Source organism: Symsagittifera roscoffensis, chromosome 6 (genome assembly GCF_963678635.1).
Source record: "Symsagittifera roscoffensis chromosome 6, txSymRosc1.1, whole genome shotgun sequence".
Lineage (NCBI taxonomy): Eukaryota > Metazoa > Xenacoelomorpha > Acoela > Convolutidae > Symsagittifera > Symsagittifera roscoffensis.
The window spans coordinates 17,424,703-17,447,449 of NC_087067.1; the positions used below are offsets into that span (position 1 = coordinate 17,424,703).

The 22,747-nt window shown below is 38.3% G+C and overlaps 1 protein-coding gene across 3 annotated transcripts in view; it reads left to right on the forward strand.

Annotated features, from left to right (window-relative positions):
- LOC134847738 (uncharacterized) overlaps positions 1 to 19,495 on the forward strand; it is a 430,557-nt gene extending 411,062 nt beyond the window's left edge. Inside the window, exons 14-37 of one of the 3 annotated variants that reach the window (XM_063864932.1) lie at positions 2,101 to 2,271; positions 2,643 to 2,793; positions 3,169 to 3,471; positions 3,837 to 4,113; positions 4,737 to 5,249; positions 5,579 to 5,759; positions 6,208 to 6,932; positions 7,229 to 7,388; positions 7,733 to 7,756; positions 7,876 to 7,923; positions 8,351 to 8,474; positions 9,007 to 9,221; positions 9,357 to 9,760; positions 10,721 to 10,883; positions 11,372 to 11,553; positions 12,542 to 12,659; positions 13,014 to 13,186; positions 13,698 to 13,938; positions 15,220 to 15,485; positions 15,798 to 15,985; positions 16,261 to 16,359; positions 16,838 to 17,005; positions 18,527 to 18,798; positions 19,117 to 19,495. In XM_063864932.1, coding sequence (XP_063721002.1) covers positions 2,101 to 2,271; positions 2,643 to 2,793; positions 3,169 to 3,471; positions 3,837 to 4,113; positions 4,737 to 5,249; positions 5,579 to 5,759; positions 6,208 to 6,932; positions 7,229 to 7,388; positions 7,733 to 7,756; positions 7,876 to 7,923; positions 8,351 to 8,474; positions 9,007 to 9,221; positions 9,357 to 9,760; positions 10,721 to 10,883; positions 11,372 to 11,553; positions 12,542 to 12,659; positions 13,014 to 13,186; positions 13,698 to 13,938; positions 15,220 to 15,485; positions 15,798 to 15,985; positions 16,261 to 16,359; positions 16,838 to 17,005; positions 18,527 to 18,798; positions 19,117 to 19,257 — 5,307 coding nt within the window. In that variant the 3' untranslated portion in view covers positions 19,258 to 19,495. The remainder of the gene's footprint in view (positions 1 to 2,100; positions 2,272 to 2,642; positions 2,794 to 3,168; positions 3,472 to 3,836; positions 4,114 to 4,736; positions 5,250 to 5,578; positions 5,760 to 6,207; positions 6,933 to 7,228; positions 7,389 to 7,732; positions 7,757 to 7,875; positions 7,924 to 8,350; positions 8,475 to 9,006; positions 9,222 to 9,356; positions 9,761 to 10,720; positions 10,884 to 11,371; positions 11,554 to 12,541; positions 12,660 to 13,013; positions 13,187 to 13,697; positions 13,939 to 15,219; positions 15,486 to 15,797; positions 15,986 to 16,260; positions 16,360 to 16,837; positions 17,006 to 18,526; positions 18,799 to 19,116) is intronic. The other 2 variants (XM_063864933.1, XM_063864934.1) reach the window with 2 other exon arrangements.
- Positions 19,496 to 22,747: the final 3,252 nt, after the last annotated feature.

The following is a 22,747-nucleotide window of genomic DNA, read 5'->3' on the forward strand; positions in this document are numbered from 1 at the left end:
CGGAAAATCTAGCCCCTACACCCAAGAGGGTTAATCAAAAGGCAACTCCAGAGTCGAAACAACATCAATCTAAGCAATTAAAACCAACACGCAGGTCAAATAGGGCCAGACAATCAACACTTGTCGGCGCATTGGGAAATCCGATCCCGATACATACAGTAGAGGACACTCTACAATCTCCAACCAAGAAATTCTCCATAGATTCACCTTCAGATAAACAAACAAGCAGCCAAACAATGAAAACTCCAGATCAGCGGTCACCAAGCCTCAAGAACCTCATCACAGAGATGGTTTCCACAAAAAATTGCCCGAATACCAAGCCTGTCTAACATTCCTGGACGCAATACGTCCAAAACATCAAACCAGCACGACTCAAATAGTAGATCTGGTATCTCCCGCGGAAACCCCTGAAAAATCGTCTGAAAATCTTGAAGTACTATCGGTGATAAACGTACAAAATGTGGAGGAAGCGAATTTCGAAGAGCACCAAGAGAAGGCAAACAAAGAGGAACAGATAACAGCAGAAAAACTTTAAAATCTCAACTCAGTCCCACGGGGACGTAAGAACTCAGGTCCTAAGGGGACGTAAAACTCAATTTGATACATACATATTTATTTTTGTTGAGAGGGGGAATATCATTTGGCCGGATTGGCAATTTAAATATAGTTTTTATTAGGCTCACTGCGTTGAGCTGGTCAAGTGACCTTGAGAGACAAGGCTAAACATTAAGTTTAGTGAATTGGCTCCAGAAGAGAAATAAACTGTTTTAAGAATCAATTGTCTTATTTATTCTCTTAGTTGTCCTACAGAGTTACCTAGCCAATCCGTTCGGATTCAGTATTCAAGATCGCGCATACTAACGGGTATGACAGCTCATTGGCCAAAATTTGCGTTTTTTTTGGCGCGAGCTGCCCTTAAATTGGAGCCTACGATGTATAAGTGTATATTGGAGCCTATGATTAGATATGATTTAACAAACTTGTATTAACGTTCTGCTTCACACAAGCAATGCTTGTGTTATAGTATGAACGATCTTTTTTTTCCAACCTAAGTCCAACCTTTTTTTTCCAACCGAAATATTGTTGCGACGCGAATGATGTTGCGATAAAATGTGTTTATTTTGAAAGTTTTCATTTTGATCAATAATCAGCTATTAAGTACAGTCAATGCTAAGGATTTTAACACAGACTATTATTGTTCCGACTTTCGAACGAAAGTAATGGAATATATGTACTCGAAATGTTTTTTCAGACAAATTTCGACTTTTTAACAAGCCATTTTAAACGGTATTTTGTGACGGGCTACTAATGCGTAAGGGGAGATTTAATCCGTCATAGAAATCGTTCCAAATTAGTTGAAGGAAGCTTATTTGCCAGAATTGATTTGTAACTAGGAGCGACACTTTGTACTTAATATGGCGTGTGTGGGGGATGATTTTCACAAAAAATCTCAAATTAAAAAATTCATTTTATTTTTTTTTTACGTTTTTTTTTTCATGCTATTACTGCTCCATAGACTGCTCTATAAATTGAGGCGTGATAAATGGATTTTTTTTCAAATTGACTGGTACTGCTAATGCGTCATAATTGGCGTGCGTGACTCGAGAACTTTTGTAGACTCAAATTTTTACTCATTCAGTTTTCCAGTAGAGTTTTCGGTCATCTTTTTGCTTGTGTATGCGAAGTGCAACTTCGACTCTGTGTAAAAATGTGCTGTCACTTTTTCGATTACAACTAGCGCCTCGAATTCCGAAGCGTAAGTACTGAAACAGTGTATAGAGAGGTTAGCTTAGCTATAAAGATCACCTTTGTTGTAGTTATATGTTTTGACAAAAATATAAGAATTTCTTTTCGCATATGCAGATGTTGGAGGTGTTAAGAAACGAATGTTGGGGGAAATTTTTTAAAATGTCGACCAAGTTTGAAAAACACTGAATGGAAATGGACGTTTTGAGATTAAACTAAAGGGTTGTATTAATCGAAATGGAAAAAACTGTTTTATTGATTTGATAAACGTTTAGAACTCATTGTTAGCATTGTTTATAAATTCAATTTTCTTCGGTTGGGTAATTTAAAATTTTGAGCATATTATGGTTGTAGATGCCGGTGAATGAGCGGAGTGTGAGAGTTATGGCGACAGTTTTCCACCAGCCGAAGAGGGTGGAGCCGAGGGCAAGTCTCATGCTGGAAGAAACCGAGGACTCCTTCGTGTTCGACTCATCCCTGTTCGCTCTCTCACACGCAGACTACGATCTCACCTCGAACCAAATTGTAAGTCCAGATGATAAACGTCATCAGTTTGTAATCTGTAAGCGTATTGTAATTGAAAAGAAGCTTAGCACCGGTAAGGGGCGATGCTTGTAAGCATCACGAGGACTGCTAAATTAGTGAGAGCAACTTTCCTAAGCTGCATTTTTATTTTTTTTCTTAACTGCAGTTCTCTTTTCAAGATAGAACATGTGAAAATTGGTTCTGATGCTATAGTTTTAGACATCAGATAGATCGTCATTTGGTCTTTGTTCTTTCATAATTGGCCGAACTTTGTGGCGGCAGCTAATAATTAAAAGAAGTTTTTATCGAAAGCTTGTGATTATTGGGATTGCATTTGAGCAGAAAGAAACTAAGATTAGTAAAATATTTAGGTGCCGTTCATCCTTGAGAAGAAGTACAAGAAACTGATGTTGCGATTAAACTGCCAAACTGACCTTCCAGCAGGGGAGGTTTTCACACTCTTTGTGAACAAACAGAGAGCCAAAAGGAGTTACATGATCAAAAATGGACTCATCGTTGCAGGTGATGGATTGATAACTAGTCGCGATACGCAAGATGATATCTTGCATGTGTCCACACCATTTTTTGTTCCCAGATTTTAGTGGAAGTTTTAATGGCTCCATATAAAACTGTCTGGTGGCTACAGAATAAAAATTCAAATTACAATACTCAAATGCATAATTATTCAGACCCCCTGAGTTTTGTTTTTTCCATAAACCATGTACACTAAATGGATCCACCATTTAAGCAACTAGCCATCAGATGTATAGTACCCACTCGATAGTTTTGGACTCCCCTGATAATTGATTTAGAGTTCACCACTTTAAATTGTTAATCATAACTATTGAAGATTCATAACTCAAATTTTATGGTGGTCAGAAATTAAAAATGTTTCAGATCTGTTCTTCAACCAGACGGACTTTCCCGAAATCGGTCAGCTAGAGTTCGAGCTGACCCCGGAATATCTATCCTTCCTAGAAACGTGTGTCGACATCATGCTCGCCAATGATACTAACAGATCAAACAGCGGAAAAACACAGGTAAATGTACCAGTGTTGATACCGTATGCTAAGCAAGTGGAAAAGCATCTGGGCGCTGAAAAGGGAGGAGAGAATGGGGCTCCAGGAGAGGTGCTGGATGATCTGATGGTTCCTAATATGAGACATTATCTGCAATCGGCTGTATGCACCCGAGCGATAAGTGAGTGATCATCAAAATAGATCTTGATAACTGGAAGCTGAATTTTGGAATTCTAATGAGACTATTATCAAATATTTTCAGCATTAATTATACAGATAGTTGTTTTGTCACGTTTCATCTGTCAAATGTCATCGAGCTCTTGCTAGTTTTTTAAATACAAACGAAAGATTTAAATACAAGCGAAAGATTTAAATACAAGCGAAAGATTCATCCATTTGCTAGTTGTTCCATCTTTTATGTTAAGTGCTAGTGTTATAAAGTGCTTAAAATCTGAATTTTGCTGAACGAACCCATTTGAATGTTCTTAACTAGCAAATGGTGAAATCGCGTCACAAGCTGAATGAAACGGTAATTTCTAATTTTAGAACGAACCTTAAAACAGCGTGGAAAAAATGACGATGAAGATGAAGATTCTCTGAGTCTTCAAATTTCAAAAAGTTTCGCCGACACTTTGGCTCTCACAGAAATGTCTTTCTCAGATGCGAAGAAACTAGGTGGCAAATCAACCATACCGATGGAACAAGAGATGTTCAAGAAGTTCAACACGATCGAAGAGCATTTTGCGACTATTAGTCAGAAGGAACAGATTTCCTATTCGATCACGTTGTCTGGAAAAGTGTTCTACAGCGAACATATTGATAAGTGGGTGTTTTTGAAAGTTGTTTACACTAGATAGCAGCCTAGTGTGTTAGTGCGAACCTTCTTTTTTGTAAACTAACTCCCAAATAAAAGTGTTCATTAAAAGTGTTCACTTGTGTTTGTACCTTTATGCCATAATCACAATCTGTAGCATTGGAAGTTTCATAGCATCTGTTCTCTGCTTTATGTGTGACTAGTGTTCATTATTTATTTAGCGTCCGTGGCTAAGTGATTAGTGCGTGAGACTTATATTCTTAGGTCACAGGATCGAAACCGAGACCGTGTGGAATTTTTACTAATTTGAGGCTTATTTTGACTTTTTTATTGCACTTGATAATAGAGCTGCTTTTTGGCGTGTTCTTTCTAGTGTTTGCGAAGCGAAGCTTCGGCTCTGTTTTATATTTGCCACGTTAAGATTACGCCTTGAATAAACACGTAGAGGGAGCAGTAAGAAGTGTCCCTTTGGTTGAAGCAATTGGTGGCAAAAATTGTACACAAATGTACAGAGCCTAAAATAAGCAAAATAATTGTCAAGACTAAAATTGTGAGCTTTTTTTTGCTGTCAGAAAAAAAGTACGGTAAATAATTTAGGAGTAGGAGTTGAAAAGCTGTCTCTTTTATTTTAGAAGTTGGAGTTGTCTCAACTGGCTCTGTGACTGGGTGACTCGCGACAACACAAGTTCAAGTTTGACAGCTTCTACCCGACCAAGTGGCTTCCAAAAACTGGACGTGTCCCCAAACCTGTTAGCCAACGCTTCCTGGAACTACTTAGTCTCGTGGAACGGGTGGCCTGAACGTCTATCAGAGCAACTGTATGTTGTAATGCCTATAAACGCGCAGTATTATATTGAGAGATTAGGCGTCGAAACTGGCGGCGAGCGGGATGACTCAAGAGGTCGAACAAACGGAACAAATCCAAATCACTCAAATAATATGAAGAGAAATGAGTTCGAAAATGCTCACGACTCGTCGTTGCCTTCGGTAACTCAGTCCATCGAGTCGTCGCCTAGAGGTTCAAGAGCACCCGGCTCGGCTTTCCACGAGAAGTACAATGCTGCGGGAGAACAGCATCAATTGAGCGAGGGGTTGATTTCAGACGCAGAACACCAAATTTTGCAGTCAATTGACCAGCCTGAACTGTTAGTTTATTTGATTATTAGAGTCATACAAGGAAAGTTTGACCAATGACCTTAGATATCGTCTAATATTATTCTCTGAAGCAATCTTATTTGTCAAAATAAGGCTGGCAAAATAGAATGATACATCGAATCGAAAGTGTTTTTTTTTCTGCTAGCTGAATGTGTATAACAAATGTTTTGTCAAAAGTGTATGAAAGCAACAAGAACGAACAATGAACATGCATGAAAAAGTAATACTACGTTGATAAATTGTGACAAACCAGTTTAATTTTTAGCATATGATATTTTTCATTTATTTTGCTTGGACGAAAGACACTAATACGTTTAAGTCGCGAGACTGCTCTGGATGCAAGACTGGATGAATTAAGGAGGCACAATCCTCAATTGCTACTGCAGAGTCCGGATTCTGGTAGAAACAACAAGTCAATGATGAGTAATCATCAGCCGATCATGGTGGATGCGGATACGCTGAGGAAACTGATTAGATCAGAGACAGCGCAAGCATTGAACGTAAGCTGGATTCTAAATTTTCGCAGTATCGTTTTCTTTTACAAATAATTAAAAAATGAATAAAACACTGAAAATGTTTTCAAGCTAGTCTCGAATGAATTCAGCAGCCCATGGAAACGACAAAAAATTATGGAAAATACTGAAGAGAAAAAATCTCTAATTTTTGACTAATTCCGTTTTTCTTGGAACATTCTGTGCTTTATGTAAAAAAAAACTGGCGGCTCGTGCTGTAATTAGGTGCCGTTTTCAGCAGTTCAGTATCCAAAATCATTTATAAAACGAAATTTTTTGTTCGTTGGAAGTTTTCGGTGGATTTGTGTATCTAAAATTTTCTTGTTACATTTTAATTAGTTTGTCTTGTCTTTTCTCTTCAGTTTTCGATCAAATGTTATTCTTTATTTATCTAGAAACAAATTCGATCAATGTTAATCTTTTTTTGATGTTCTAGGGAGCCATGGACAATACTTACGCCTCTCAGAGTCCTAGGAAGTCCCACCAGGCGCGTCGTCATGGTAACAGTGTCGAGTTTAACCTGTCATCCGAAGCTCCTTCCTACAACTTCGAAGACGAGGCAGACTTTGGTCGACCAAGAGGGAAGAAATCGCACAAAAAACACGGAAGAAAATCGAAAAAAGACAGGCGTTCGAATTTTTCCGAACAGCAAAATCCCTCGGGACAATTTGAGTTTTACCAACAACAAGTTCATCCTCAAAGTATAGGAATTCCACTACTGAATGTAAACACGAATCTTCAGCCGCAGCACGGATATCATCATGGTTTCCTGGAACCTGATCCGTATTATATGAATTCGTCGTTTTATCATCACGGTAGTATGCCAGCATTCGGATACCAACCGCCAATGAATCGAGGGAGTCCGTTTCTGTTGCAGCCGAATAGCAACGACGAGAATCAGTTAACAAATGAGCAGTTAGTTAATATTCTCCCGAGTAGAGATGAATTAGAAAAGTTTCATGAACATAGAAAAATGCAGTTGCTAAATGCACAGAATAGAGGGCGGCAACAGAGACTAGCATGGGTTACTGCGGGTTCTGAAACTGTGAACGAAATGTCGCCAAGAGATGGAGGATTGTTGATTCCGACAGAAGACGAAGTTAAAGTGAAACTTCTTCACGCCGAATTGCAAGATGAAAAGAATGAAAACGAGGTCAAAAGGTAATTGTCATAAGATTCCGAAAATTTTTTGTTCCATTTCCACGTATAGTTTTTGTATTCCAATTTAGCGTGAATAAAGTCCTGGTGATCTTTAAATTTTGTACCAAGTCTTGCTATGTTTTTGTTTGAAAATGCTATATGAAGAGGCTAAAAAGTGATTTTTCAAACACTGATACCCGAATGTATTAACACGAGATCATTCTTTGCTACTTTGAAGCGAAATTCCTAAATAATAAATAAAATTATATCCAGTAGCGCATTTAAAGCTTAGAAAAAACGATTAATGTGTTTCCTAGACCTGAGACACCGAAGGTTAAAGAAGTGAAGGTGGAAGAAGCGCTAGTGCCTCAGGCGAAGTCAGAAAGAACCCTAGAGGAGACTCCGAGAACCCCGAGGCCTATTCTGAAGGACCATCATGCGAGCACGACAGAACCACACGAACATGTCAAATTCAAGGTAAGTACTAAGGCTGCCAGCTGTGTTTGGAATACTTATTTGAACAGATTGTTGGTCATAATTTTTTATTGGTAATAAATTTCACTTTTTGTATATAGTTGATCATAATTTTTTAGTGGTAATAACTTGGTTTTCGATATAAGTTTAACAGATTGTTGATCATAACTTTTTAGTGGTAATAACTTATTTCATGTTTCGATTTAAATTTATCGTCGGATTGTTTTCTCAAAAGTGCAATGAGGTTTTCACATGCTGCTTAGCGTTAAAATCGATTCTTGAATAGTGACGGGCAATATATCTAAAAGAAGATTAATTAATAGTAGTTGCTTTTATTTAACTTGCAGCATTCGATGGGAGTTCAAGTGAATGTAAGTATATTTCTGAAGCATGCTAGAATTAGCCAATTCCTCTGCATTCTAATGATTTATGGTTTCTACCCTTTCTTATTTAAATGGGCACATAGTTATTTGAAAACTTTGATTTCAAGCTCCCGTCCCCAGAAGCCGAGAATACAAATCAGTCTAATATGGATGAGGTATATTTTTCTGGGGTCCTTTTTTTCGAATGTCGCTGTAGCTCGTTAGATGTAGAATTCCCGATTGTGATCTGAGTAGTGTCATAGCCTTTGTGTTGCAAAACGTGAATAGTTTTATAAAATTTATGATCAGTGTCGAAGATTCATCTTGAGATACTATCATGAATAAATAGCTTGTTGATCGCGAGTGAGGGGAAAAGATGCGCAAGACCCGAAAGTTCTGCTTCGGAAAGTTTTTATTTGCAAGACAATTTTTTTGATTTCATTTTTTTTCGCATGGCCGAGGTGTGAAGTTTGTTCGAACAAAGTTACTTGAAACGTTATTTCTACCATCAACTTGCACCTATTGAATGAAAATTGTATAATTGCGATGGCATGGTATTGACTGAAATAATTTGCAAACTCAACTAGCCTTGAATATTTTTAGAAATCGGTCACCGTTGTTAGCCCTTACGATGGCGAAGTGGAGGAGGATACTGTACTTGACGATGAAGACAAGGAAATTACAGATGAATTTAACAACCTGTCATTTGAAGTAGAAGACCCCAAAAGTAAGACTTTCTAAGAATCATATAAGCTGACTGCTGAGCAAGTATCTCAGAATGTTTTGATCACTTACTGTAACAAGGATAGCCGGTTACTGTGCAAGTAGAACAGAATGTTCCGACCATAGTCTAAAAAATACAAACTAAAGTGCTTAATTTCAGAAGTTTTCACTTCCTAAATTGCGCAAAAATGAGCTATTGTAAGCTTGCTCGCTCGCATTAATCGCTTCAATTTAGACTAAAAATCAAAATTTGAAAACTTTTTTCTCTCCATAATTGTACAATTGTTTGGATTTCAAAATTGGTTTATCTCAGGTTTTATAACCTTTTTTGAGGTAATTGAGTGCGCGTGAAAAAAAAAAAACTCACTATGTCAAAGACCCGTGCAATCAGTGGCTTTTGACTACTCTTAAAGCTTGTTGTATTACGAGGCCACATATTAGTGTTGGTGCTGTGTTATCACACAGTCATTACTTTCTGATTGCGCTCCTTTTTTACTGCAGTCTAATTTAAATTAACCCTCTGTTCGTTTCAAAAGTGCAAGATGCAACCACGTCTCCCCTCCCGTCTCCCAAGAAAGCGAGGAAAGAAACAGAGACACAGACAGCTGTTCACGAGAAGCAACCCCCGAGTCCGAGGGCACTCACAGTGGAGCAGATTAAAAGAGGAGAGACGTCTCAAGGTCACGCTTCGAATAGAGCGGCCATTCCACCAGAGATTTTTGTCAATCTACACTTCCCACACGTGCATAAGGTGTGTTTTGATTCAAGTTTCTACGAAAACTATTTTGTGGTAGCCTCTGAATGAGTATTTAAATTCCTCACAGAAATAAGTTTCAATATTGAAACCCACCGTTTAATAAGTTTCGTCGAGAGTGTTGGTTTTCAGAAGGACTTCTTAAGCGTAGTGGATATTGAGGAGAAAAATATGGAAGGCCTTCCAGAAATAACATCCAGCCTGTACGACTCCGAATCAATGCAGCCTCGTAGCTACGCTGACTTGCATTGGCAGATAGTGAGAGAGTTGAGAGAGGGTCCCAAGCCCAGTTCGGATGCTCAAAGTAGAACTCCGAGAGATGCTGGGAAGTCGCCCAGATTTGGAACTCCCAGAGGGGAAACGAATGATCAAAGACAAGAAGTTTATACAACTGAAATGGCTACTTCACCATTTGTCACTCCGAGAAAGACGCCTAGAGATACAGATGAAGAGGATGACTCAAAAGAGAATACAGGGGGCGATCGTTTCACTGAGAAGGTGTTTGCTGAAATGGATCTGCAGAAACATTCGAAAGAGTAAGTGAAATGAGTCTTGTATCTTGAGAAGAGGATATTGGAAGATGAAGCTATTTTAATTTAATTTAAGCGGCTTCTCCAGTTGGCTTTTTCGGCTTATTCTTTTCTCGTCTAAAAATTATTATTATTATAAGCTTTAAAATCTACATGAAGCATTTTAATCATCCGAGAATTGGTTTTTTACGTTAGTCGAATCCAATCTAAACAGAATATTTTTTTTATTTTTCAGTGTTTTATTTTGCCAAAGTCGTTGCTTTCCAACACAAAATCTTTGCTTACGCCATTTAACGTCACGCAAATTGTTAATAGTTCAAATTTCATTATTTCTACATTACATTACCTTAATGAATTACCTTAATTTCCTTTTATTAACAATTAATCAGTGTATCTTTTCACTGATATGCATTTCCAAAAATATAAAGATTAAAAACCGGACAACAATTTCTTGTTAACTATTGTAACAAAAATTGGACTTTCCAGCGTTTTTCGAGCATTTTGATCAAATAATTTATCAGAATGAATTTTTATTTCTGAAAGACCAAACAGAGGAGAGGGAAGCGTTGAAGTAATCTTTGAAACATTATGCTCAAAAAATAGTGCAAATTATGCAGTAACCCTCGAAAAACGCAGTTTTTTTTGCATAGATTTGGGTGTGAGGAGCGCCCGCCGAAAACTCTTTGCTGCTTAAAAACGCTTTTTTTCTTCCGTAAAATTCCCTAGGGCGCTTTTTGACAGAGCTCTTTAATTTCAAAACGGCTGACTAAAGATATCCATTTTTTCAAAAACTGGCCACTTCGAAAAGTTTCATATGATCATAATCTCATGGAGCGATGCTCCTTATATACTTTAAACGCTTCAATGCTAGTCACATTTTTTGCTAATCGAGTGGTCGCGTCGCTGTTTTTACGTCATAGAGTTGATTGAAGGGAAAACATTTAAAGGTTATTGGATTCCTTTCAGAGATTCGTCGGCACTTACACGTGGCGTTCTGACTCAGCAGAAAGTGACCCCAAGGACCAGAGGCAAGACTGTGAATGACCAACTGAACACCATGGCAGAACAGCTGCAAGTGATGGAGGAGACCTCAAAGCGACTCATGTACGAGTTCACAGGAACACACTATGTTAGTGAAGGAACTTTAAACACTATAAGATTTCTAATTTAGTTCGTTGAAAATAATTGTTAAGTATGTGACATCAGTAGTAGTCATTAGATATAGGAATATACATTTGGTTCTTCACAAATAGTGTTTAAGCAAGCAATGTGCAGTGTTATTTTTCCAAAGCGTTTTTTTTCCTGGTGATTAAAAGCAGCAAAGTTGGTGTTCCAGCTCAATGACAAATATATGCGTTAGGTAAGAGTAATGTTTTCGCGCATACGATCTTCAACGGCTGCTTTGCATTACATATTTGCGGCCAAAAACTGCTAAGCAAAGGGGAAGGTGCTTAATCGCGATCTTACTGATTCCTAGATATCTTTTCGGAGCTTTTTTGTTCAGTTTTTTCGGTCAGTTTTTTCTCAACCGTGGCTGCTTTGTTCTATATGCGAATCACTGCTTGCTTATATGCTAGTTCATATCATGTTGAGTTTTCTGAAATTGGATGTCTTCAGTTGATGGACAAGGTGGATGGAATGATGGATGTGCTGGATCCCGAATCAAAAGACCTGAACAAACAGAGACCATCGACACGTGTCACACCTGGAAACGAAGGAAAACAAAAGCCTGATGAGGCTGCAGACATTGATGATAAACATGCAACTCTTGATCTTGGGTCTCTGGCAGCGTCAAATGCGTAAGTTTAGATTTAAAAAGGATTGTCGTTTTAAGAGTCGATGAACGTTGTGCAGACTCATATAGGTCGCAATGATTTTTTTCGTTTTATATGCAGGAAAAGTCCAAAAAAATTCTTTCTTCAGGCTATAATTCGTTTTTTCGCGGTTATATAAGTCTTGCTGATTTTTTTTGTTTTTTTTTATAGAAAAAGTCTTAAAATATGCATAAAAATCTCTAATAACTATAGACGTGCATTCACACAGCAAAAAAATGAAAAGATTTTTGATTTTTTTTGTTTTTTTTTCTTGTCATTTTCTCTAAAAATTGTTTTCCAAGTTGCGTATTTTACTATAATTGTCGAATATTCCTAAACTCTAGTTTTTTGATCAGCCTTTTATCCCACCACGCAGAAAAAACGGCGCTGATTGGAAAAAACTTTTTGCTGTTTTTTTACGACTGGTCGGATTATTCTGTGCTACCTGCACAGTTACAGTCTATCCTTGATTGAATATGTGCGTACAGTTTCAAGGAAGGTAAAAAATTGCGACCTGAACACTATAAGTACACGAAAGCGTGCAAGGTTTGATAGCAGAAACTTTCAAATATAACCTAACTATGATTGTCTCTTCAAGTGATGACAATAACGAGTTGGAGTTCACCAATGTGGACGCCACTCTTGACCTTGACCTCCTGCACTCGGAAGAGAAGAGTGTTGTAGGTCAAGGTCATGAGAATAACTCCCAACAGGAGTTCATCAGGTACCGTGAAAATCTTCTTTATATTATGTCTACAGCAAATCATCAACTACTTATTGTCGATTTAATTTCTGTTCCAAAACCATTTCTTTCTTATTAAAAAGACTTGCGTTGTCTTGGATTAGAAAGCGCTTGTATCAATCGCGTAGAACTCATGATGTTTTATTTTCATCGCAGCAGATTTCGGTCATTTTAACACTTCATCACGATACTAAATCACGATCTTTTTCTAACTCGCTTAATTAACTTCAGGCAACATAATCCTCCCCCTCAAGTGTCGAAACTAGATCTCCGTGGACTGTCAACGCGAGAGAACCAATCAGCATCCAAGCTGGTTCAAGAGGCAAAAGAGAAAGCAAAGAAGCAAGAGGTAAGAGAAGGCGCTATGTATGTGAAAAAAAAAGCTTAAGTTAGAAGTTCAGTAAATTGTATTTTTGTTGGCCTTTTGTTCATTTTTTTCTGTGTAGTTCGAAAAACTTCTCAAAAATTCAGGAAATTTACGTTTTTATGTTATACTTGAGTTGGTTATCTCTTTTGTTAAGAGGCAAAGAATTAAGTCAAGTATTTGAGTTTTTGGCCGTGTGCTCGATGTTTTTTACAGCTTGAAAGAGCTGTAAAGCTGATGTTATTTTGTCTTTGAATCTCGATAGCTGGAAATAAATTTCAAAAGAAAGCAGTCCTTTCCTTGTTCATGTCAGTCTTATAACTTGGACACTTGCTGCAGGTTAGAAAGTGGATGAAGGAGAAGAGGAAGGAGAGGCTGGGGAAGTACATTGAGAAGCGGAAGGACTTGGCCCAGAAGGAACACCAGCCTTGGACTCAGAAACATCACAACCACCACTCAGTCACCACCCACGAGATCAAAGAGAACCTGAAAATGAGGGAGAACATGAAGGCGTAAGTGTACAGACAAGTTTGTGTTAGTTTGAGCTTAGTTAGGAGGCTCATTATGTAACCTAGCTAACTTAGGATTTCCCATCTTGAAGGTGTTAATCTTACAAATCAATGCACAAGAGCTGTTCGATCCCTCAGTGCTTTTGCAATTGCCACTGTGCCAGTTCTCCAACGACTGTCTGAACGGTGTTGACCACCAGCCAGCGATTCCTTTTGTGTTTTTTTTTACTGGGAATTTCATTTCTTGTTAAAAATCTAGAAATTGAGTTTTCGTTTGAAGTGGAATGCGTGGAGAGTTTTTTCTGGAACAGATGGCGAAGAGAGTTTTTTCCAAAGTAAATAAAATTTTAACTGTTCGAAAAATTAGTAGTTTCACCTATACAACACTTATACTGCTATTTCATGTACCGCAGTTTCCCAAGTACCACAGTTTTGAGTTAATTGAGGTGATATTTATGGGGATATTCATACGAAGAAAACTTATTCTCAATATAATATTTCTTTCTTTAAACAGAGAGCGTGATGCAGAATTTACAGAGAAGCGATACCAGTCAGCCGAAGAACTTCTGGGTGAGATTGCGACTGATCGGCCGACCACCTCCAGACACGAGAAGCTGCCCCCACCCTCGGTGCTATCTGCTAGACGAGGAATGGCGAGTGGCGCATCTACTAACAGAAGCAGAAATGAGTCCAGGCTGCCTGTGCCCGCTAACAAAACTCTACCGTCCAAGTCCCGCTCTAGATCCCATTCACAGGTAGATGTCAGTAGCAGGAGTGATTAAGTGTCAGTGAAAGCAGCTTAGACACTTATTTAGGTTTTTCTTGTTTTTTTTTTAAAATTTGATATATTTTTAATTTATTTAATGTTTAATTACCTTTGCATTAAGCAAGGGTTTTGCAATCGGGTACTTGACTTTTTTCCCGTAAATAACTTTGTTCACAAAATTGTCAAATTTAGAAATTGTAAATTTAGGTTCAGATCATAATGAATTCAAATCTTTTCGCATCTGCTCACTTGATCTGGAGGTAACGAATGCGCCTGGGAAGGCAAAGATCCTCGTTCGAATCTGACAGGACATGCTTTTTTCAAAGAGGAAATTGTCGGCTTATTATTGTCGGCTTAGTTGCCATATTGTAGATTTAATTAAAATTTTTTTTATACATTATAGTTGTTTTTAGTGTTCTGTTTTACCTCGCCTTGAATTCGTTTATTTTCTTTTTTTCACAAAACCTTATTCTGCACAAATGGTTTTGACCTATTCTTTTATCGGCTTAGTGACCTAGTTTTGAGTCGTTTCAACGGAAACATAATTTTGATGCTCAACTTAACATTTCATAAGTCTTAAGTCTTGTCCGACAAGGTGTTTGTGGCTTTGTTACCGCTGGGTACAGTTTATTCATGTCAATTTTCCATTCTATTGTCTTGGCATGTTTTTGTTGCTGGAAAAATAGCTTTATTCTTTTTGATAATCTAGTTTTTTTGACATTTTTGAATTTTTTCATTTTTTGTTTTGTATCGCAACTGGTGCGAAGCTCAGCTTCGTCTCGGTTTTTAGTTTATTTTAAGATTTTCCAGCGGAATAAAGCATTTACCAGAGATTTAGTTTTCTCAATTTGAGTTAGTTTTTTGAAAAAGTGTCAGTCATAAATGATTCTTGAAATTCAAAGAGGCTTAACTTTACTCAATGTTTTCTTCAAAATTCGAACGCTAAATTTTTTTTGAAAATTGGTCAATCATCTTTTTCGGTCTTTGCCAATTTTTTGTTAACTGTGTTGCATTTTAAGTAATTTTTCCAACTACTCAATTTAATTTATTGCTCAGGAAGGCATATGCATATCGTTGTTTGCTTCATATGTTCTCTAATTATTGGAACCGGTTTTGCGTAACTTATCATAATCGAGAATTCATCGTTTTACTTAAAAATTTTTGTTAGGATTTTGCTGTAGAAATAAATCTAAGATTGGTTCGGTAACGTTTTTTCCTTGATTGTGTCGAGTCTGCGTCTATGTTCATTTGTTCTAACGTTGTAATTCAGGATCCTCCAGCCGGTTACAGTTCCTGGTACGAGTACTACAGACTGCAAGCGAACCACAAACTGGCAGCGAGAAGGAGAGTTGCCGAAGAGATCAGACAGGAGCGGGAGCAGGAGGAGTCAGAACTGATGAGTAGACTAGACGAGTTGAGTCAGCTGAGCGAACACAGTCACCCTAACTACAATGGGCCAGCGGGAGAACAAGGGACAATGCAAGGAGGCGAGGAGACTGCAAGAGAAGAGGCAGATCAGGATAAGAGAAAAGCTCAGTAAGTGATTCATTTTCCCTGTTTTCGTCCAGATGTTTGGCTTTTATCATTGAGGACAGTTAAGGTCATTTCCTAAATATAAAGATTTGACATAAATGGTTTATGGTCAAAAGTTTGCGTCTCTGATTTTTGCTTTTTACGGATACTTATGCGTTCTAATTTTGATTCAACCGTTTTACTTTTGTGTCAGGAATTTTTTGGTATGCAAATATGTTCTAGGTGTCTAAATATGTTCTATGCACGGTTCTATGTTCTTGGGATTTTCGCCCCAAAAGCATTGTGAAAAGCTGAAATTGTTCCTGTTTGTTTTAGAGCGAGTAAGCCGCCACCTAAGCCCTTTACGGCACTGGTGAAAATTCAGAACCCAGACAAAACTAGGAACAGAAGCAGCTCTCCAGGCAAAACAATCACACATCATGACAGAGTCAAACAAGCCCAGTCTACGGGCCCACTTCCGAAACCCAGTGTATCGCCAGCCAGGAACACCCCGAACGCAAACGGTAAGTTAGACAGGATGGGTCGTCTCGAGTGCGACAAGAATTTGAAAATTGGAAAAATATTAAGAAATATTTATTATAACGATACAACTTAAAGCTAGCCGTTTTCACAGCATCGAAAATAATCATGCAGCTTTAGAATTTACCGGTATTAGTATGATGTTTGAGGCTTAGGTCGCAAAGTTTGTGCCTTTATGCCCCGTTCGGATGCACGAGGAATCGATTTTTTTGGGTGTTTGTCTTTGAAGGTATAAATGAAGGGTGCTGTTTTGTTCTAGCGCCCAATGCTTTGCGGGCAACTCGGAAAACAGAAAAGAAACCTAGAGTGGCCAAGACTTATGCGGAGAGACTGCAAGAGTTGCAAAGGGATAAGTCACGTTAGTCACATATTAGTTAAAAGTAAAATACTTTCTGAAGCTTTTGGAGCCCTTGAATCGCATAAAAATTAGAATTCAACACTTCAAGAAGATTCTGGAACATTTTAGAAATTGTTATGCAAAAAAATTTGACCTTCATCAATTAAGTTTAAGTAAACTTTCTTTCATTTGACTTCCTGCAATTCCAAAGTATGCTGTTTATCGCAGAGAATTATGAAGAGGCGAACAAACGTCTCCTTCCCTCTCGCAAAATTGATCGCTGACGATGCAAAAATTTACCCATTTTGGATTATATCGGAGTCGCCAAATACTCTAATCGGCTGGACGAGAGGACGCCAAAAACCTGTTTTTATTACAACAACTTTTTTGACTACACGTGCTGAAATAGTTTTTTTTTACAATTAACATCAAAGCTAAGTAGAAATAAGACGGGATGTTTTGTGTGTTGTAAATGTAATTATATGAGATGATGTTTCAGCTATGGTGCGTACTGGCAGTCCTTCTCCTGTCAGAGCAGGCAGACCCCTCCTGAAGACCAAGACTCCGAGGGGATCCCCAATGACCTACACACAACAGCTGCAGAAACTGGGTGGTAGACAGATTTCTCCCGCAACTCAGACAAGTAATTTCGGCAGCACTTTCAAACGTGAGTTGCAGTCTTTCGTTTAAAAGCATCGAAATCAATTTTTCAGAGAGTTACAGTGCTGATTTAAATTATCCGGACAAAACGAACGAAAGTGAAAACTTAACACGCGTTTTTCTCAAATTGGGTTGAAGTTAGACAAAAATGAAGAGAACAAAAATTGCTTAAATTTTTGAGTTTTGCGAAATTCGGAACCAAAAATGTTGCCCCAAAAATGTGTCACTTTGGTTTCTTTTATTTAATCTAGAATTACACTGAAACTACCTAGTCAATTGATGAGCAATTTTTATGAAAAGGAGCCTCCTACACGGACCAACAAAGCTCTAATATATTTTTGTGTGATAGCCAAAAAATATCTTTTTACTATATAACCTCAAATTATTTGCTTAAAAGCACTTTGCTTAAGACCAGTTTTTATCAAATTGGGTCAATTTTGTCAAAAAATATCTAGCGTAAATTGTTCTAGAAATTCTAAGAGCTTTAAGGCCATACTATTTATGCTGCTTAAGTTATGCTTATAATTAAGGCTGCTTAACACTTGCGCTCATCTTTGTGTGTTATTACGAACCTTCTTTTTTTTCTAATCTAACTCGCAAATATATGTGTTCACTTATTTGGAAATTTCATTGTAGCATTGGAAATGCATAGCATCTGTTCTCTGTTTTTCTTGTGGCTTGTGTTTGGCGTGTATTAAGCTTCCCTGGCTGAGTGGTTGGTGTGTGAGTCTCTTAATATCTAGGTCGCATGTTCGAATCCCTGAAGTTACAAAATTTTGCTAATTCGAGGCTTATTTCTAATTTCTATTATTACACAAGCAAAGCTTGTGTTATAGTATGAACTCTCTCTTTTCCAACTTAAGTCGCAAATATTTTTGCGACACAAATATTGTTGCGACAAAATGTGTTCATTTTTATCAATAACCGGCTATTAAGTATAATCAATGCTAAGGATACTAACACAAGACTATTATATTACAAATAGCACTTTAGCTTCAAGGTATCATGGATCTGTAGCGTAGTGGTAAGGAAGGAGACCAGCAGAAAAATAAGAGGGTTCGGACCTAGGCAGCATCGGATGTTTTTAACGAACTTTTTCGTATACTAGCTAAAATGCGCCCGCTCTATAAATTGAGGCATGTTAGTTGGTAAATTTCTTTTTTTTTGTCAAATTGACTGGTACTGCTAATTCATCATAAGTTGCTTGCGTTTTTAGCAATTATGTAGACTCATAATTGGCGTGCGTCACTTGAGAAATAATTGGCGTGCGTCACTTGAGAAAGTTTCACTCATTCAGTTTTTCCCCAGTAGCGTTGTCGGTCGTATTTTTGCTTGTGTATGCGAAGTGCAACTTCGCTTCTGTGTTGAACTTTATAGAGCTGCTTTTTGTCGTTTTCTCGCAAGTGTTTGCGAAGCGAAGCGTCGCCTCTGTATCAAATTTTGAGGTGTTTTATTTTTAAAAATTTTGTTACATCTTTCGTACTGTAAAATGTATTGGATGGAAAATGAGAAGGCTCGATTGTTTTAGGAACTGGATCTCCTGCCAACAAGACATACCAGCGAAGTGCTTCACATAGAGACCGACCTTACGCCAGTCCGTACAGAGAAGCCACCGACAAGGAAGTTATCTCAGGCAGAGCGAGACGCATCCCAGACGGCAAGAGGACTGCTCATGATGATGATGACGATAGGTTCGGTGGAGACGATATGTCGGAGATGTCGGATATAAGTGCATGGAGTGTACCTACCAAAGTGAAACAGCTGTTGCAGATGGATAATGACGCGGGACCTGTGTCAAGGGTAACTTGTGTTTTCAAGAAACTTATCTCGTCTTTAGGTCTTCTTTGTTTTACTTCATAGAAGTATTCGATCATTTTCAATTTTTTCGTGGTCTTCAAAAATAAATTGAAGATCAGTTAAAACTAGCTCTCGAAAATGAAGATAAAAATTACCCAAAAACTGATTCATTTCAAAGTTTTCATATCATGAATTCCATGGATTGTACATTTGTTTGATTTTTGGCTTGCTTAGAAGATTTTGGTTATTTAATATATTGAAGTTGACATACTTCCAATTCAAAACTTTAGTTCTATTAATTAATTCTTTTTTTATTTTTAGAATGGTGGAGTAGGGTCACATGCAACTTCGGACTCACCACGACTGACTAACATTGACTTCTCGGAGCTGGAGGACATGGACATGGAGTCTCAGATCAGTAGCAAACTAGACTGGGACGCAGTACAACAGATGATCCAGTAAAACATCCAAAAAAAATTAAGTTTTTAGCGAGCGAAACTTCAAAATTAGATTCTGTATGCTGAGCAGACTGATAAATTTTGTACATTCTAAATTTTGTAAATTCTCATAATTGACCCAAGTCGGTCTGTACATAAAGAAATTATCTATAAATATGTAACATGTTTTACAGATTGTAAATATAGTAGCCTTGGACATGTAAAATTGCCGTCAAATAGTCATTGATTAAAACTGTTTTCAAGAGGTATGTAACTAAGAAGCAGTCATTGTATACATGGAATGAGCGTTTGTTAATGTCTGCATCATATGTGTGTGGTGATGTTTCGATGCATACCAGTATCCGTCATCTTTTTTTACTGGTGATACAATATTTCTCGGCCCCGAAACCTAACGAAGAGATTGGTGTTGTCTTGGATCAGAGGGTCAACGTTCTGATTTGAAAACTTCGAAATGTGGCCGTAGGTAGTCAATAATTGCTGATTTCGATTTATGATACCGCTGAAAGCTGAATTTTAAAGTTCGAGAAAACTTCCTTCGTTTATTGTAATTACATAATTTCGCATTTTTTTCACGTTATGGGTTGTACGTGGTACTGTACTCATAGAGTAATTTCAGATAAGGTACACCGTCTGTTAGTCACGCTATCTGAATTTCGGCCGGATAGATTCGTGCATTTTCTTAGTCTAATATCAATCTAACTCTTATATCTCCTAGTCTCAATAGATCTAGTGTATACTGGTATTTACGAGTTAGTTCTTGGAGTTTATCCAGGAGAACAACTGTGGTCTAAAATTTATTCAAATTGTTCTGGTGCTGAAACTACAAGTAGTTTCAGCACTTACAAATAAGTGTCAATGTTAGTGATGGAATATGATTGGTTAGTAATATTTTAAAGAGATTATTTTATCAATAAATTAATTGGTTTATAAATATTAGTTTAGAACTGGTTCCAATTGTTTAAGAGTCGATTAACATAGTGAAGACTCTTAATTAGGGTTGGTGTTTTTTTTCAAAAAAATTATAAAAATGCTCTAATAGCTACAGAAGTGCGGATTTTTTTTGGGAGGGGGGCTCTCCCCTTTGTACTGTTTTGAGATCTTTTTTTTTGGCGAGGAACCCTAAAACAAAATGTTTCTAAAGGCATCTTTGGTGCCAATATATATAAATTTTTGAAGGGTCAGCGCGCGCCGAAAAACACAATTTTTTGGACGAAATTTTCGAAAAAGTGCTTAAAAACGCATTTTTTGGCCTTTTTTGTTCAAAATGGGGTATTAATAGTGATTTGCGAGAGCTCAGAAAATCAATTTGATCGACGGGTCAAGCGATAGGCTTTAGCCTCGAGGATGAATATGCGTCAGAGGTCGATCATGAAGATTTCATGAGGTGAGTAATTGGGAAATTGGGCCCAAGGTGTTTCTTTTGTAACTTGGGGGGTCAATTTAAATCGGATTGTCCATAATTTTGGGATGCTGTGGCAGACATCAAGCATCCAAGGCACGAGGAAGCTTTGTCGGGTGAGAAAGCCAGCAAGGCTCGCCTGTTGAGTGAAGCGGAGGCACGCAGAAAGGAGAAACCGCAAGAGCTGGCAACAAAGGAGATGCAGGCAGTAACTGAAGAAATGAGTGAGCCTGAACCAGTGACGATGGCAGATGATTTGAAGATCGACTATAGGAGAGCCGCGAGAGATGCCTTAAACAGAGTCCAGCAGGATTTGGTGACGAAGGAGATCGAACAAAAGGTGAAGCTCGAACTAGAGAATGAGAAAACTCAGGAAAGGCTAAAAGCTACCAGGCATCGGAAGTCGAAGAAACGAAACCACCAAGCAGTTTGAGCATGAAACTAAATGTGATATCCGGGCAAACGTTCGGCGTGGTGCCACAGGGAAGCAGAATACAGTCAATAATTTCAGTTGCGGGACATCAGGTGATCAGGAACCGAAGTGAACCTTAAGCGTTCACTATGATGCATTTAGATACATATGCAGATTGTCTGAGACAAGTAGAGCCAAGCACTGAGTCAAGGGCTGTGCGAGCGTTATTGACAACGGGTGGCCCTCGAATAAAGAAACTCCATGGGCGCTGCGTGGAAAACTATGGACCATATCAGGTGATGTTGAACGTGGATGGGACCAGTATCTATACTAGGACCTACGTCACAACAGAAAGTGACCAAATAGGGCAGATCTATTTGGGTCAGGAAGAACTTAAGGTCCGTAGAATCAGCCATGATGCCATGATTGAGAAAAATGCGGTACACAGAGGGCACGAAGCAGATGTGACTGCACATCTGCTCGACACCGATGGGAAAAAAATTGGAGTGACAGGACTTCTGGATACAGGAGCAGTGGTAAGCGTGATGCCAATAAAGACTTGGGAAAGAATAGGCTTCACGAGGGAAGATCTAATTCCGACGAACCTTAGATTAGCGGTCGCCAATCGCGGAGCGATCTACGTAGCCGGAAGAACACCAATAACAGTCCTTCACATGGGAGGACGGGATCTTTGGATGAGCTTCGTCGTGGTGGAGAACTTAGACGACTCCGACCAATTCATCTTGGGCCGTGACTTCGTCAGGAATTTCGATGTGATGATTGACTTGAACAACGGCCTAACAAGGATTAGAAACCCGGACCGGAAGTATGTTATGCGACCAATCAATAGAATCATAGCAGACGAGAACAAAGTACCAATTTTTAGATAGAAAAGTAAGACAAGATGTAGTAGCAATTTTTGGAATAAGAAATTTAAACTCGTTAAGTGATGGTAAACAGGTTTGTCTGGTACCCAACCGAAATAGTCAAAGCTCAGTGATTTTAGGCCGAAGCTTTTCAGTAACACGAAATGGACTGTGTGCCAGTGTGTTATTGAACACACTGGACACCACGGTTTCAATCCAGCGTGGAAAGAAACTTGGCTACGCTTTGCTGATGAAGACCGACTATGAGGAGACACAAAACTTGAAAAGATATAACGTGAAAGACTGCCCAAATCATGACAATAAAGATAAAATTTAAAGAGAATTAATGAATTTAAATTTATTAATAAACTGTTTTCAATGAAATCCGAAACGGATGACGGCTTGCCGAGCTGCTCGAATTTTCCGGAACGCCCCTCGTCATACGAACTAGAATCCGACAAACCGGTTTTGCCGGAGATAGAACACTTGAGAGGGAAAATAGGTGAGCAATCTGGGAGGACGGGATCTTTGGATGAGCTTCCTGGTGGTGGAGAACTTAGACGACTCCGACCAATTCATCTTGGGCTGTGACTTTGTCAGGAATTTTGATGTGATGATTGACTTGAACAACGGCCTAATAAGGACTAGAAACCCGGACCGACAGTATGTTAAGCGACCGAGAGAAAATCGGCCCCTGCATTTAGGTATAGATGCAGTTTTCGAATTAACTTCAAATTCATCTGCTAAAAAATATGAACGCGGAAATGTCGCAAAAAACTTGATAGGCTTCTAATCTCAAATTTGATTCTCAGATTTC